The sequence below is a fragment of the Sorex araneus genome, chromosome 5, assembly GCF_027595985.1.
Source record: "Sorex araneus isolate mSorAra2 chromosome 5, mSorAra2.pri, whole genome shotgun sequence".
Taxonomy (NCBI): domain Eukaryota; kingdom Metazoa; phylum Chordata; class Mammalia; order Eulipotyphla; family Soricidae; genus Sorex; species Sorex araneus.
In genome coordinates, this window is record NC_073306.1 from 28,386,355 (window position 1) to 28,400,686 (window position 14,332).

General features: G+C 44.5%; 2 protein-coding genes across 6 annotated transcripts in view; one reads left to right on the plus strand and one right to left on the minus strand.

Annotated features, from left to right (window-relative positions):
• The window catches only part of EFCAB14 (EF-hand calcium binding domain 14), a 46,835-nt gene extending 39,345 nt beyond the window's left edge, over positions 1-7,490 (plus strand). For all 4 annotated transcript variants that reach the window (XM_055139197.1, XM_055139198.1, XM_055139194.1 and 1 more), the window contains one exon: positions 3,537-7,490. In XM_055139197.1, the coding sequence (XP_054995172.1) occupies positions 3,537-3,712 (176 nt within the window). In that variant the 3' untranslated portion in view covers positions 3,713-7,490. The remainder of the gene's footprint in view (positions 1-3,536) is intronic.
• A 2,594-nt stretch (positions 7,491-10,084) lies between these two features.
• TEX38 (testis expressed 38) lies at positions 10,085-13,577 on the minus strand. Of its 2 annotated transcripts, none has more exons than XM_004620552.2 (2): positions 12,664-13,577; positions 10,085-11,352 (listed from the first exon to the last, which is right to left on the minus strand). In XM_004620552.2, the coding sequence occupies exons 1-2, from the start codon at positions 12,698-12,700 to the stop codon at positions 10,751-10,753; spliced, it is 639 nt and encodes a 212-aa protein (XP_004620609.1). In that variant the 5' UTR covers positions 12,701-13,577; the 3' UTR covers positions 10,085-10,750. The 2 variants fall into 2 exon arrangements, with proteins under 2 accessions (XP_004620609.1, XP_054993319.1); XM_055137344.1 differs by having other exon boundaries at positions 12,755-13,574.
• Positions 13,578-14,332: the final 755 nt, after the last annotated feature.

Below are 14,332 nucleotides of genomic sequence, written 5' to 3' on the forward strand. Positions count from 1 at the left end.
TTTGCTGCTCAGGAATTACTCTTGGCACTGCTCAGGAGATCATAAGGTGCCAGGGATTGAACCCCTATTGAGCATCTCTCTGATCTTTAACATTTATACTTGAATCTCTAATATGGATGTTACACACTTTTAGTTACTTTCTTTTCTTATTTTGTTTTTGTTTTATTTTGGGCCATGCTAGACGATGTTCGAAAGCTGTTCTGATTCTGTGCTTAGCGTCCCTCCCAACAGTGCTTTAGGAACCATGCTGCGCCAGTGACCAAACCGAGCCCCCCCCCACACACACACACACACATCAGAGTGTGTGTTCAACCCTTGGAGCTCTTCCATAAATTTTTAAATTTATGCTGTGGGATTGAACCCAGGGCCTTATACATGAAGGATAAGTACCACTGAGCTATGTCCTTGGCCCTTTATACACTTTTGAGTGACATTTTTAAATGACCTGAAGTAGCAATCAAATTTTTCTTCGAATACTGGTACTAGGTACTTAACACATTTTATAAACCCATACCCATAAACACATAGAAACATTTACTATCCAGGGCCACATAAATAATACAGGGGCAGAGGTGCTTGCCTTGCATGAGGCCAGCCCTGGTTCAGTCCTCATTACTGCATATATATGGTTTCCTGTGCACTGCCAGGAGTGACCCAGTAGCCCCTAAGCACAGCTGGTTGTGTGTGGCCACAAAAAAAAAAAACACCTTTTTCTCTCTTCTCTTTTTGTTTTTTGCTTTTGTTTTCTTCGCTTGCCTTGCAGCCACAACTTTTCTTTGGTTTAGTTTGGTTTGGTTTGGTTTGGTTTGGTTTGGTTTGGTTTGGTTTGGTTTGGTTTGGTGTGGGTTTTTATGCTCAAGGCTTACTCCTGGCTCCGTACTCAGAAATCACACCTGGTGGGACTTGGGGGACCATATGCAGGACCAGGGGTCAAACACAGGTGTACTTTCTGGCCCAACAAAAACATTTTCTGTGTAGCTACTTGGTTTCTATCTGTCTTGTACCTGGGAACAAGCATCCCACCTGCTTTTGAGATTTGAGGCGTGAAAATAGGGCCCTATTCAGAGACTTCTCTGATAAACTCCTCCACTGTACCTTGCAGGGTTGTTTCTCCACCCTCAGGTTATTTCATGCCTTCCTAAGTGAAAGACTGGAGGAGGTCTATTGAATCTAGGCTTAGGGTTAAAAAAAAAAAGAAGAAAGGAAAAGAAATTGGAAAGGTTTTAAAGAAAACGGGCTTGATAGACCTATCTTCTGGTATTCTAAACTGTATCTGTTTTAAATCATTCTATAAGAACAAAAGCAAATGCATTTTTATGTAAATATTCCTCCTAAGTGTTTATTTGGAAGGCCCTTGAGAAAATATCAGAGGAGATTATTGAATTATTGATAGGAATCCTCTGGTTCTCTAGATCAAATAATACCTTTTCTTTTCTTTTATTCTTCTTCTGTTTTTTTTGTTTGGTTTTGAGCCACACCTGGCATGCCCAGGGGCTACTCCTGGTAGCACTTAGGGGACCATTTCGTTCCTCAGTTCTAATGCCAGGGACCTAACCCAAGCTTTCTACCCACAAAGCATATGCTCTAGTCCTTTGACTTATCTCTCTGGGCCAAATAATATCTTAGAATTAAAGTGATACAGATCAACTGGTAGTATTGCTCTCCTTCTTAGTTGGGGAAAAAGATGGGACAGAACAGTACATGTGCCCTCGTAGCTCCTGAGCACTGCCAAGGTTGTCGTGGTGATCCCTGGCAGTACTGGACCCAAGCTTTGAATCATAGGACCCACTCAGCAAGGCATATAATATCAGGAGTGACCCCTTGGCCTCCTTAGGAGGTTCAAAACTTTTTTAAAGTGTAATTGTTATTATTCACGTGGTTTTACAATCATTACTGTCCCCTAATTCCGGAACATTTTGTCACTCCCCAAAGATACCTTCTACCCACTGAACAGTTAAACATCCCTTCAGCCTGCCCTTACCACTAACCTCAGAAGAACTGTCACTTTGGATTGCCAATTCTGGGTTTTCATAGAACTGGAATTGTAAAATGCATGCCATTGTGTGTGCTTTCTTTCAATATGCTGCTTTCATTGAACTTAATTTCTTCTGTGTCCTGCCATTTCATAGCATGTTGCAATATTTTATTCCTTTTTATGGCTGAATAATATTTCAATTACAGATTTTATTTACCCATTTGTTAATTGATGACTATTTGAGTTAGTCCCATATTTTGGTCACCAGGAATAGCAGCTGTGGGCATTCATGTGCAGGTGTTTGTTTTCATAGGGGCTACACCATTGATATTCAGGACCCAAGGCCACTTCTGGGTGCTCAGAGGTCTATGCAGTGCTGGGGATCCAACTCTTAAACATGCTGAGCGTCTGTTCTACCCGTTGAGCCATATCTCCTGTCCCCATATAAAGTATTGGTGTGGACCTAGGGATGGAGTGACAGAGTCATATAACAACTGTTTAATTGGCAATATGCCTTAGACTGTTGATTAGGTTCATTATCTGTTGAGTAACTTTTCTGGGGGAAGGTAGGGAATTGGGCTACTGGCAGCAGTGCTCTGGGAACCATATGTAATACTAGGATGTATTACTAGGATGTAAAACCCAGGGTGGGGTGGGGTTCAAGGCAAATGCCTTAAGCCCTGCATTATCCTTCTAGCCCTCTTAGATAGCTCTTTACACCTCTCTAATCTTTTTTACTCCTTCGACATAAAAATTAAATCTGGAGAACCTAAATGGGAGACTGGAGAGGGAAAGCCTTTTCATTCATCTTTCCCATGGTTATTTGGCACTGCTTCTAGTTGGGTAATAGTGCTGTGCAGAGTTCCTCTCATTCTTAAAAAACTAATTAAGAAAACAGTTTTTCTGGGTCTAGGGAGATAACTGCAAGGGCTTTAAATGCATGCTTTGCACATGGGAGTTCAATCCCCAGCCCTGCATAATACCCTGGGCATTATTAGGGTATTGTAATACACTGGGAGTACCCCTCAAGTAACACTGGGTATGACACAAAAACAAAAGAACGTCTTTTTGGGCTGTGGCAATACCATAAAGATTTGGTGCTACTTTGTGTGCTGGAACCCCAAGTTCAATCCCCAACACCACATGGCCCCTGAGAACCACAGGGTATGACGGGAAAAAAAATCAGTCTTCTGATATAGTTGGATCCTAAACTTTACCTTTTAGAGACAAAACTTGCCAAGTCATTTTTCTTTTAGTGCTTTAAATTCAGTTGAAAGGTTTTTTTTTGTTGTTGTTGTTGTTGTTGTTAATTAAACTTTAGGTTATATGTTTGGGGTTTTTAATTAATTTTATATTTATTTTGCTTTTGGGGGGTCACCACGATGCTCAGGGGTTACCTCTGACTCTGTACTCAGGAATTACTCCTGGTGGTGCTCGGAGGACCATATCGGATGCCAGGGGTTGCTGCATGCAAGGCAGATGCCCTACCCGCTGTACTATTGCTCTGGCCCTCAGCTTATATGCTTAGACTTGAAAACTTTTTGTACTTTCTTTCTAACAGATCTTCAAGATTTATTTCACAAGACTGGTCAGGACGTGAATGGGAAGCTGACCTATCAGGAAATATCGAACTCTTTAGGTTCTGCTGTGCCAGAGCCCGAGAGCTTCAGAGTGTTTGATTCCAATGGAGATGGAAGATATTCACTCCCGGAGCTAAAAGTAGCATTAGGTGTCTAGCTTCAGCAAGTGTATTTTAGAAATGGATCTATATCCTGGACTACCTAATGTCTACACTTCTAACAAACACAACCCTGTGACTTACCCAGCAATCATCTGATCCTCCAAACTACTGTAGCAGACACATTACCACCTTTTAACCTGTTTGGAAAAGCTATATAAAAGTTATTTTTTTAAAGAAAGATCACTTAAGATATTTAGAAATTTATGATTTTTTGAAATCAGTAAGATCTTAATTTTAAAATTAACCAGAAGAAAGTCAAGCCCCTTTTTTGCTTTTTCCTTTTCCTTTTTTTTTTTTTTTTTTTGAGGAAAGGAGACTATCTTTTAAAAATGGAAAATGTATATATAGAGAATAAGCCACCTTTTATATTTCACATAAATTTGCCTTAAATTAGCTGCACTTTATACAGACTCAGAAAATGTCTTTCCTTTAAAAGATAGACCCTTGCTCTTTGTAAATATTTAAAATGAAAGAATTATGCGTATTTTCTGGGAAGTAAAAGGTGGGTTTGAAACAGGATGTAAATACATGACTTATTTAAAAAGATGACTAATCTGACCTGGTAGTCGCTGAAGCTCTGTCCACATCTCCTTAAGGATAGCCACATTTATTTAGCCTGGTGGCAGGGAGCAGGTTTAGGGAATGGACTTGGGCTGCAGTGCTGCCTTCAGGCTCAGGAAAGGAAGATTCTGACTCCTGTTCCTCTCACCCAGCCCCAACCCGTGAACCAGAGAAGTCTGGTTGAAAGTTTTTCTCACTTTCACTTCTATTTCAGGATTTATGAGCACAAAATATTCTGTGGAAAACTGCATTTGCCTCTCGAGTCAGGCAGATCCGCTTCCCCATCCACCCCTCATGTCAGTCTTAAAGCTGGAGAGAATGGGGCCAGTGGCAAACTGGCAAGAGCAAAGAGAGCTCTGCCCAGGGCATTTGGCAGCCAGTTTCCAGGTGGGAGAGGCCTGTGGTCCCTGGGTCCCCACTTCTGCTCTCTGGGCCCTTCCTCATGTTGCCTGTTAAGGGGAAAGGATTGTTTTAAGGGAAAGTGCAGCCACCTTCCAGCTATGCTAGATTCAAAGAAGTTAGCTTCTAGCATGTTGGCTTTAATGGTCAGAAGTAGTCATCAGAATTGTTTCTTTTGCCAAGATGGCACAGAAAAGTAATTCCTCAAAAAAAAAAAGGAGAGTCCTATTAGGAAGGTACCCAGGAATAGCAGGTGTTGATCACAGTTACTTAAAGGGAGGAGAACTCTGTAGACCCACCGAAACATGAGTTAGTTAAAGCTGTGGCTGACCTCAAATATGTTCATTCTGGATGCAGGACTGAAGTCCCTCCATCACTGTTTCAGCTTTAGAAGAGAGCTAATACTAGCCTCTCATTGTGACCCAGGAAACTCCTTGAGATTGTACCTGGGGGCTAGCCAAAAAATCTAATGTGTTTCTCTGTCGACTGACTGAAACCAAAAAGGATGTGAAATGGATCACGTGAAATCACATTAGATGTCCTTAACAATTGTCAGCTCACAGGAGTGGGAGACTTTCTGCCCAGAGGATACCAGGAGTTGGGGCTCGGTGTGACTGTGACAAGTTTGACATCTCATACAAATAAGTGTAATACTCCTCCCTCCCACAGACCCGCTACTGAAGGTCCTTGGACTGGGAGGAGTCATAGCTGTGGGTCATCTGCCTTGTTGGAGGCAAGACAGGAAGATTCTAAAGCAGCTGTTGTGACATGGACCTTAGTAGAGCTCATTTCCATCTTTATGTTGCCCACGTTGATTTGTTATTTCTTTTTTACTTTGACATTGACCTTGATGTTGGTTCACTATGCTTTTTTTAAAATAAAAGTAGTAAATTTGGGACCGGAGCGATAGCACAATGGATAGGGTGCTTTGCCTTGCATGCGGCTGACCCGGGTTTAATTTCCAGCATCCCATAAGATTCCTCAAACCCTTCTAGGAGTGATTCCTGAGTGCAGAGTGAGGACTAAGCCCTGAGCATCACTGAGTGTGGCCCAAAAATCAAAGCAAAATAAATGAAAGTTGTAAATTTTAGTTAAAACAGGGTAAAGTCTTGTCCCTTAATCCTGTCCACTTACCCCATTATGACTTTCGCTTCTCATGCTTCTCTTTCATAAGAACATTTCACTCAACATCAGAGCTATTTCAGTTTCTTGGAAAGATTATAGTACAGAGCCGGGCCAATAGTATAGCAGATAGGGTACTTGCTTTGCATACAGCCAATGCAGGTGCAATCCCAAGCAATCCATATGGTCCCCTGTGCAAAGGAGTGATCCCTCAGCACTGCCAGGTGTGACCCCCCTCTCCCCAAAAACAAAAGTATAGTACAAAGTCAGACTGGCACTTTAGGTAACTTGAAGATAACTTGTACTCTTCCAGCTGCCTTTCATTCCCCTGCCTCCCCCAGCCCTCCCCCCTTTTTTTTAATATATATGCCCTTACAGATTTTGTAACAACCAAATAAAATTCTAGCAATAAATTGAATTATACTGCTCTATTTGTATATATTGTACCGTAGATAGTGTGACTGTACCTGGAGGTATTTTTTTGAGAACTGATTTATATGAAATATACTTGAGGGTAATGTAGCTTGTCCTTTTTAGTTTCAAATTCTTATTCATAGGCAGATACTTGGAAGACACCTTAACTCTTTGTTGTGTGTGCTTCTGTCATATCAGGTACATGGAGAAGTCAGTTTAGTTTTAGTTCTTTAATGTATTTTTAGTTCTTCCTACCTTGCTTGCCCAGCTGGCATCATCCTTGACGCGGTTAGTCATCACCATCTCTCCTGCTGCCCAGTTTGGCAAGAATGTATATGTCATGCTCACATACATGCTTGCCTGCCTTAGGAAGTGTCCTGTCTCCCTGGCAGAACTACAGTGTCTTGAGGGGCTGAGCAGACTCACTGGCTTTGAAAGAGATCCCTAAACACCTGTTATTCAGTGTGAATTTGAGGTTTTTATTTGCAAGCACCCTAGCCAACCAGTCAGCTGCCACCTCAGCTCCGGGTGGACTGTTGGGTTGTGGTGGTGAGCTTTTGGTTTTAAGTATGTTGACCTTTTCCCTCTGGTAGCTCCTGCTGCTGTTCTTCTCAGATGCCCAGAACAGTGTACCCTGGTCCTTTTGCCTTTTGCCCTGTGACACATGGTATGAAGCCTTGAATCCGAGAGGTAAAAAGGTGTTTCGAGAAGAGAAGCAGCAAAGGAAAAGCAGCAAAAAGACCTGAGGAAGGCCTGTAGTGACATCTGTGAGCAGCAGAGCTAGAGGGGGCCAGCTGTGCCTGCTGCTGCCCACACTCCCTTTCTGTAGCATTTCAAACTCAATTCATGGCCACTGGACAGAGCCTCAGACCGCCCTGACTGCCCCACCTGGCTGCCCATGCTGGTGACAGTTGAAGATTCTGTGATGGGTTCATACTCATAATGACCTGCTCTTGACTTGCTTTTAGTGACAGCTTTTGTTTGTTCCACACCTCATTGGCTTGCTACCCAACACCAGCTAGATATGGTACCTTCCTTCATATCCAAAACACATTTGGGCATTCCTAAGACTTTATAGAGCGTGTACTATTTATTATATGAATCTCACCTACCTTTTTTTTCTCATATTAAGAAATGTAAATCTACTTTAGTGGAGCTATTTTGGTAATATATGTACACTTTTGGTTCTGTTTGGGGAGTGAATTTATAATTTGAGCTTTGCTTATTCACTAATCCAGCCATTTCAATTGATTGAAATAAAACAATTCCTTTTTCTTCTGTGTCTATGACTAAAGCCTCTTTCCCAACCTTGATTACAAAAATATATGTTCTGAGTCCTATTTTTACTAACGATGTCCTCTTGAAAGCAGGGATTAAGAGATGATGGATCCAAGGTAATGGTGAAAAATCTTCCTGAGGAACTACAAAATTCCTGAGGAAGTCAGTCTCCTGCTTCAACCTCCACCCTGGGAGAAGGATGGTGAGAGGGAAGAATTGACCTAGCCCCCGCCCCCATCAGCTTGAGACTCCATTAGACCTGTTTCATATTTTGAATTTCGGTAAAAGCACATCCACAGAGAATGTTCCACTGCCTTTAAAGAGCAAGAAAGGTGGGGCTGGACCGATAGCACAGTGGGTAGGACGTTTGCCTTGCACGCAGCCGACCCAGGTTCAAATTCCAGCATCCCATATGGTCCCCTGAGCATCGCCAGGAGTAATTCCTGAGTGCAGAGCCAGGAGTAACCCCTGTGCATTGTCGGGTGTGACCCAAAAAGAAAAAAAAAAAAGATGGGGCAGAAGAGAATACGGATTAAAGCTCTGGTTTTGCACACAGCCAGCCCCAGTTCAAATCCTGTTCCCCCAAGCACTGTCAGAGATCACTTCTGAACACAGAATCAGGGATGGTACCTCAGAGTGTGACCCAAAAACAAAACAAAGACTGGCTCAAATAAAAGGGAAAGGCTTGAAATCCATTCTGAGAAGGGGGTCTTTATCAGGAGATGGGGCTTTTTTTTTTTTTTGGCCAAGAAAATTTTTGCTTTTTCTGCTAGATTCTGTGATTACAAAATCAAGGGATCCTTTCCCCCCTGAGGGAGACTCGTCATTTTAACATTTTAACTCATTTGATTGGTAAACAAGGTAAAAGTTAATTACCAAAATAAAAAGGAATGACATCTGAGGGCAGAACTGGACCTTCTCTTTAAACTGGGACCAAATGACATTCTCTCTCTTCAGGATCCTTCCCTAAAATATTTAGTATTGCCATAGAGCAGATCTTAGTAGAGCTGTGAATCCCTTTTAGGAAAAAAGGACATTATTCTGGATAGAGTTCTAAGGGGTACACTGCAACCTTTCTCCCAAGCCAATCTGTGTACCAAATTTATACCCTACACATACCTGAAACTGTCCAGCACTATCCAGTGACCAGACATGGAACCAATTCGATGTAGTCTATGGCTGATGGTCAATAGATGTGGACGACAGGCCGATGGCACAACAGACAATTTAATTCAAGATCAACAGTGATTATATAGGGGCAAACAATGCAGTTCATGCACAAGGACAGGTGGTAAGTGGGAGACGAAAAATTAGATCAATGATTACATGGGGAAGATTGGTATAAGCTGAAACAAAATCAGATTCTATCACTATTGCCAATTATTTGTTCCATTATTACCTATGAGTTATTCCATTATTACCAATCAATTGTCTAGATTACATAGGTGGCAACATCTCATGTTACAAACCTGGCCACTGGTGATAGCCAGTCATTAATCTATCCAGGAAATATCAGTCCCCCTGGCTCCACTCTGTCACTCCGTCTGGGTCCTGGGAGCATTCTTGAAGTCTAACCTGTCCAGATGGTTTCAGAGCTTTGCCAGTAGGAACTCTTAACATATACCCAAGTGTTTGCCTAATGTTTTCTAGTAAAATGTATCAAGGAAGGGGCACCCTACGTGGTAAAAGATCAGGATCTTGATGCCAGACTGACAAGTTTGACACCTGGCTCTCTGCAGCATTAAAATATGGCAGTGGGCCAGAGAGTACAGCAAGTAGGACACTTAGCTTGCACATGGCCGACCTGGGTTCAATCCCCAGCACAGTCCCCTATGCCCTTTCAGGAGTAATTCCTGAGCAAAGAGCCAAGAATAGCCTCTAAGCATCACCAGGTGTGCCCCCACCCAACTCTCCAAAAAATAATACAGCAGGACCAGAGAGCTCAATGGACTATGTGCTTTGCATATGGGAGGCCCAAATTTTAGATCCCTATACCACATGATTGCTCCAGCAGATCAGGTGCAACATCTCAGAGAATCAGGAGTAGCCCCTGATTATGGTTAGGTGTGAGCCTCCAAAAAATATTAGGCCAGAGAGTTAGTATACAGGCTCTTACATGTGACTGATTGCTATTTGATCCCAGGCACCCCACTAGGGTTCTCTGAGCATTGCCAGGAATTATCCCTAAGCACAGGGCCAGGAGTGAGCCCTCAGTACTGCTGGGTATGGCCCATCCCCTTTGTCTCCCACAAAAAAATATATGGCAAGTGTCGTTGGATACTTTCTTCTTCTCTCATTAGAATAATGGTATGGTGCACATACTCTGTATTAGAAATGGGGACAGCCACATGAGCATTCGATACAGTGCAGTTTGGTTTTGGTCTTTTTTTTTAATCAACTTTTTTATTAAAAGAAATTTAGAGAAATTGAGCGGGGGGTGGGGGGGGACACAGGGAGGATATATATGTTCAAGACGTTCAAGACAGAGGCTTCTCCAGAGTGGAAGAACCTACAGTGCAGATATTAACATGGAATGCAATCCCACCAGTAGTTCAGTGGTGCTCACGGGGTATATATAACTTGTTTTGCTGTGATATGGGCTCTAAGAATTGCCATAGCTTGGGGCTAGGAGATAGCAGCGTGCTTAGCGTGCACTAGATCCAGGCTCAATTCCCAACTCTACATAGTCCCCAAAAGGACCTCTAAGATGCAACCCAGGAGGCCCCCAGCACGGCCAGGGCAGCCTGAGTAAGTCCTGGCACCTGGACCCTGAACAGCTTCACATCTGCTACCTTTGCACTGAACTGGTTCTACTGAGAACCACCAGTGTGGCCCCTGGACTTCTGGAGCATACTTGGGTGGTGTCCCCTACCCAGAAAGAAGGAATCACCATATGCACTCACAAGAGTCATCATTCTGGTGGCAGCTGTACCAAAGTCCTATAGAAGGCAGCACATTTCAGTCATAAATAACTGATAAAGGGATATTGGGCCCTGATAAGAACTACCCCTGGGAACTCTCTAGTTCCCGTTTGTCTTGGAGACTCAGTGATTGGTACCCTGAGTACCAGGTCAATGAAGTGCTTCCATCAAATGGGAAGGTTGTTTGCTCCCCTGACAACAAATGAGGCAACAAAGGAGTTTGTTTCTTTTTTTTAATATGACAGGCAGAGGGCCCTTAACCTCTGCCAATTCCTGCTCTCCCAGGCAGCTCACTCTCCTGATCTGCTATTTTTTCCACTTCCCATTGATGAGAGGAGACTACAGTTCTTTAGTAACGGTCTTGGCATGAGAGCAGCAGTCCCCATGGGCCAGAGTAGGGAGGGAATGGAAGTGCATGTTCCTCTCAGAATGGGCGGCCATTGGGTAAGATACTGAGTGGTTCAGCATCGGAGGAAGGTTGCACAGGGAGAGGGCAGTGGGCACCTCCTGAAAGACAGGAGCTGGCACTGGGGAGGTAGCACGGGACTGAGACTTTGGGGAATGGAGGAACTGAGGGACCAACTGCAATGCAGGTCTCAGGGAGCCAGGCACTTGGGTCTTAGTGTATCTGTGGTGGGCAGCATTGTCCTGGATCTCGGGGATGTCCACCTGCCACACATCTGAATTCTGGACCTCAGACTCAGTGTAGGCAGCAGCACGACGAGAACCCGTGTTGATGGCTGTGCTCATGCCATATTGTCGTCGTTTGTTAATCCAGTACAACAGCGGGCTGTAGGTGAATGTGGCGGTTCGCATGGCCTCCACCCACTCCCGGGCACGCAATTCCCGCCGCAGGTTCTTCCTCCAGTGTAGGAAGAGAATGCAGCTGCCGGTTATCACAGAACACAGCCCCAGGAATCCGAAGTACAGGGAGACCCACACTGAAGAATAAGGAAACAAAGATGTAGGCAGGCTGGCAGACAGTTCTTTTCTAGCATGAGCCATTCCCTTCCTCTCTTTAACCCACTCATCACTCATTGCCATCCACTTAATCATTCTCTTTTCCTTCCTTCCCTCATTAACTCACCTTCTCGTGCTCTTCTTACCCAGCCAAAGCGGGGATCTCTGGACCAAAGAAAATAGTACAGCAGCTAGGGGCCCTGCCTTGCATGCAGCCAATTCAGGTTTGATCCTTCATACCACATATGGATCTCCAACCCCCACCAGGGGTTGAGCACAGAGCCAGGAGTAAGCTCTGAGCATCACCAGGTATGGACCCCCAAAAAAAACAAAACAAAAATTGGGTTCTCCAGGAGGCCCTCTATAAATAAGAAAAGCTAGGCCAATGGTGGGGTATGACCCACCCCGGTATAGTCAAGCTTCTAGTTCCCACTCCTAGACCCATCCAATACATCTCACTAAGAAACCTCCTGGAGGAGAGATGGGTGTTTGATCATTGTATGACTGAAACTCAATCATGAAAGCTTTGTAACTATCTCATGGTGGTTCAATAAAAATATAAATTTAAAAAAGAAACCTCCTGCGGCCAGAGCAATAGCAGTGGGGACGGCATTTGCCTTGCTCACAACCGACCCAGATTTGGTCCCCGGAGCCCCACATGGTCCCCCAGGCACCACTAGGAGTAATTCCTAAGTGCAAGGCAAGGAGAAACGCCTGAGCATTGTCAGGTATGGCCCAAAAACAAAGAATAAAAAAAAAGGAAAAAAAAACTCCCATTAAGAACCTGGGCAGACTCAGGTTCAATCCCCAGAACCCCAAGCCCCACCAGGAATGATCCCTGAGTGCAGAGCCAGAAGTAAACCCTGAGCACCACTAAGTGTGGCCAAAACCAAATATTAAAAAGAGAAACCTACCTCTGGGTTGGAGAGATAGTACAGTAGAAACATTGTCTGCCTTGCACATGCCAGACCTGGGTTCAATCCTCAACACCCATATGGTTCCCCAAACCCCACCAGGAATAAGTTCTGAGCACCACATTACCAGGATACAGGAATGCTATTCTTCCACCCCACTTTACCCCTTAAACCTTCAACAATGATGGTCCTGGAGTGCTCCCAGCAATGGTGGTCATGGTACCCTCTCTGACTGGGCAGAGAGATATGGTCGTTGTCCTCATGGAATCCTCCATTCTCTAGAGGAATCCATAGGCTAACTGCTTAGCACTCCTCCACGCAGGCGCCATACAAAAGGGCTTCCCTTCATGTTGGCCCCAAGACTAAAGGGACATTTACCACCAGGTAAGCTCAGATCTTCCTGTGGAAACTCCATTAAGGCAAGCCTTGGTTCCCAGTCGACAGCTTTGGAGAGAGGAAGTTCACCTACCCATCTGGCCAGCTATCCAGACTCCATGGAATGCCCAGGCCCTATTATTCCCTAACAGCCAGGTCACTGGGTTCTGAGCATTATGCATTCCGGAGGACTGTTGACAATCTTGGGTCATGCTGAGGTTCCCATAGTTACTTGGCCTGCTGCTTTTTTTCAGGAAAAAAATTACTCAGGCCCCAATCAGTTTAAGTTGTTTTAAACTTCAAGATCAAAGACAAAATTCCTGGTCACCCGTCTTCCAAAACCTACTGCAGTCTTCATTCGTTCTACAGGCAACAACTCCACTCCTTAGGTCAGAGGGCTCAGAAGTCATCTTTAACTACTCATTCTCTGACTTCCACATTCATTCCATTAACAAAATTTGTAGTCTTTGCTTCCAAAGCAGAATCTGATCCCTTTCCATCACTTGATCCTGAGCACCAACTCTCATTTGGATTACTTGTCTCCCCATAAAATGATCAGTCATCCTGATCTGTCTGGAAATTATGAGGGTTCCACGACAAATAGTATTCACAGTTTAAACCAGGGAAATTCCAGGCAACTAGGGCAAATTGGTTGGCAGACATATGCAACAGCTTTTATACAATTAGCTGCTTGTGTTCTACAACAGGGCCAGCTTATTCTGGCATCGTGCTATGGTACTTACTTTTCCTCTGTCTGGAGGGTTCTGCCCCCAAATATCCCAATAGACCACCACCATTTCCTTCAGGTTTCTGCTCACGTGTCAAGCTCTCTTAGTCTGATTACTTTCTTTTTATGATAAGGCATGTGTCATCACCTAACACACACACACAAACACACACACACACACACACACACACACACACACACCTTTTGAGGTGCCAGGGATCAAACCTAGGTCAGCCACTTGCAAGGCTTGTGGCTTGCCTGCTGTACTATCTGGTCCCACAGGTTTATGAGCTGAGTCCTAAACCTTGAGGAGGTAGCCACAGCCAGTGCATAGGTCCTGAGTAGGGCAGGCCAGCAAGCTTGAAGGATTTACCAACCTGACCTGGACCCAGGGCTGGTCTCCAGGAGTGTGGGTTGCAAGTGAGCAGAGTTGAAGCTCTGTCCCTGTCCCTGAAGGGCCACTATTTGTGAGGGTTCAGGTGGGTTTTGCCAGAAAGGACTTCCATGAAGGTCAGTTGATCAGCGCCTTCTCAGAGAGCCTGCTCCAGGCCTCCTGTCCCAGTGCTGGGAGCAGGTAACACTGAGATGTACATTCAGCCCATGACCCTAACCCACCTGGTCCTAACTATCTGGTTTGGAGTAGAGGAAGGGAAAGAAAATGAAGGGGGAAGAAAATGGTGGCACTGGGGAGATGGGGTGGGGAGGGGGGGAGGAGAGAACATTCCAGTGATCAAAACTGCCAGGAATGAAGTTCAAATGGTAAAGCATGTGAGAGGTCCTGGATTCGATCCCCTCCACTGCATGCCTTTCTCTCTCCCCTGAGCTGCTCCAGGAGTGGCCCCTAACGAAAACAGCGTGAGCAACCACTTGTCAAAGACAAAACAGGCGTCTTTTCCAGGACGAGGATAGTGGGACAGCCGTTTGCGGTGGACTGCGGCTTTGAGC

Bases quoted from the DNA above. Each gene is read 5' to 3' on its own strand.
- TEX38 (XM_055137344.1), bottom strand. From the start codon at position 12,872: ATGACCCAAGATTGTCAACAGTCCTCCGGAATGCATAATGCTCAGAAC. The intron at 11,353-12,754 runs GTAGGTGAACTT...CTTATTCTTCAG, and splicing joins CTGGATAGCTGGCCAGATGG to TGTGGGTCTCCCTGTACTTC.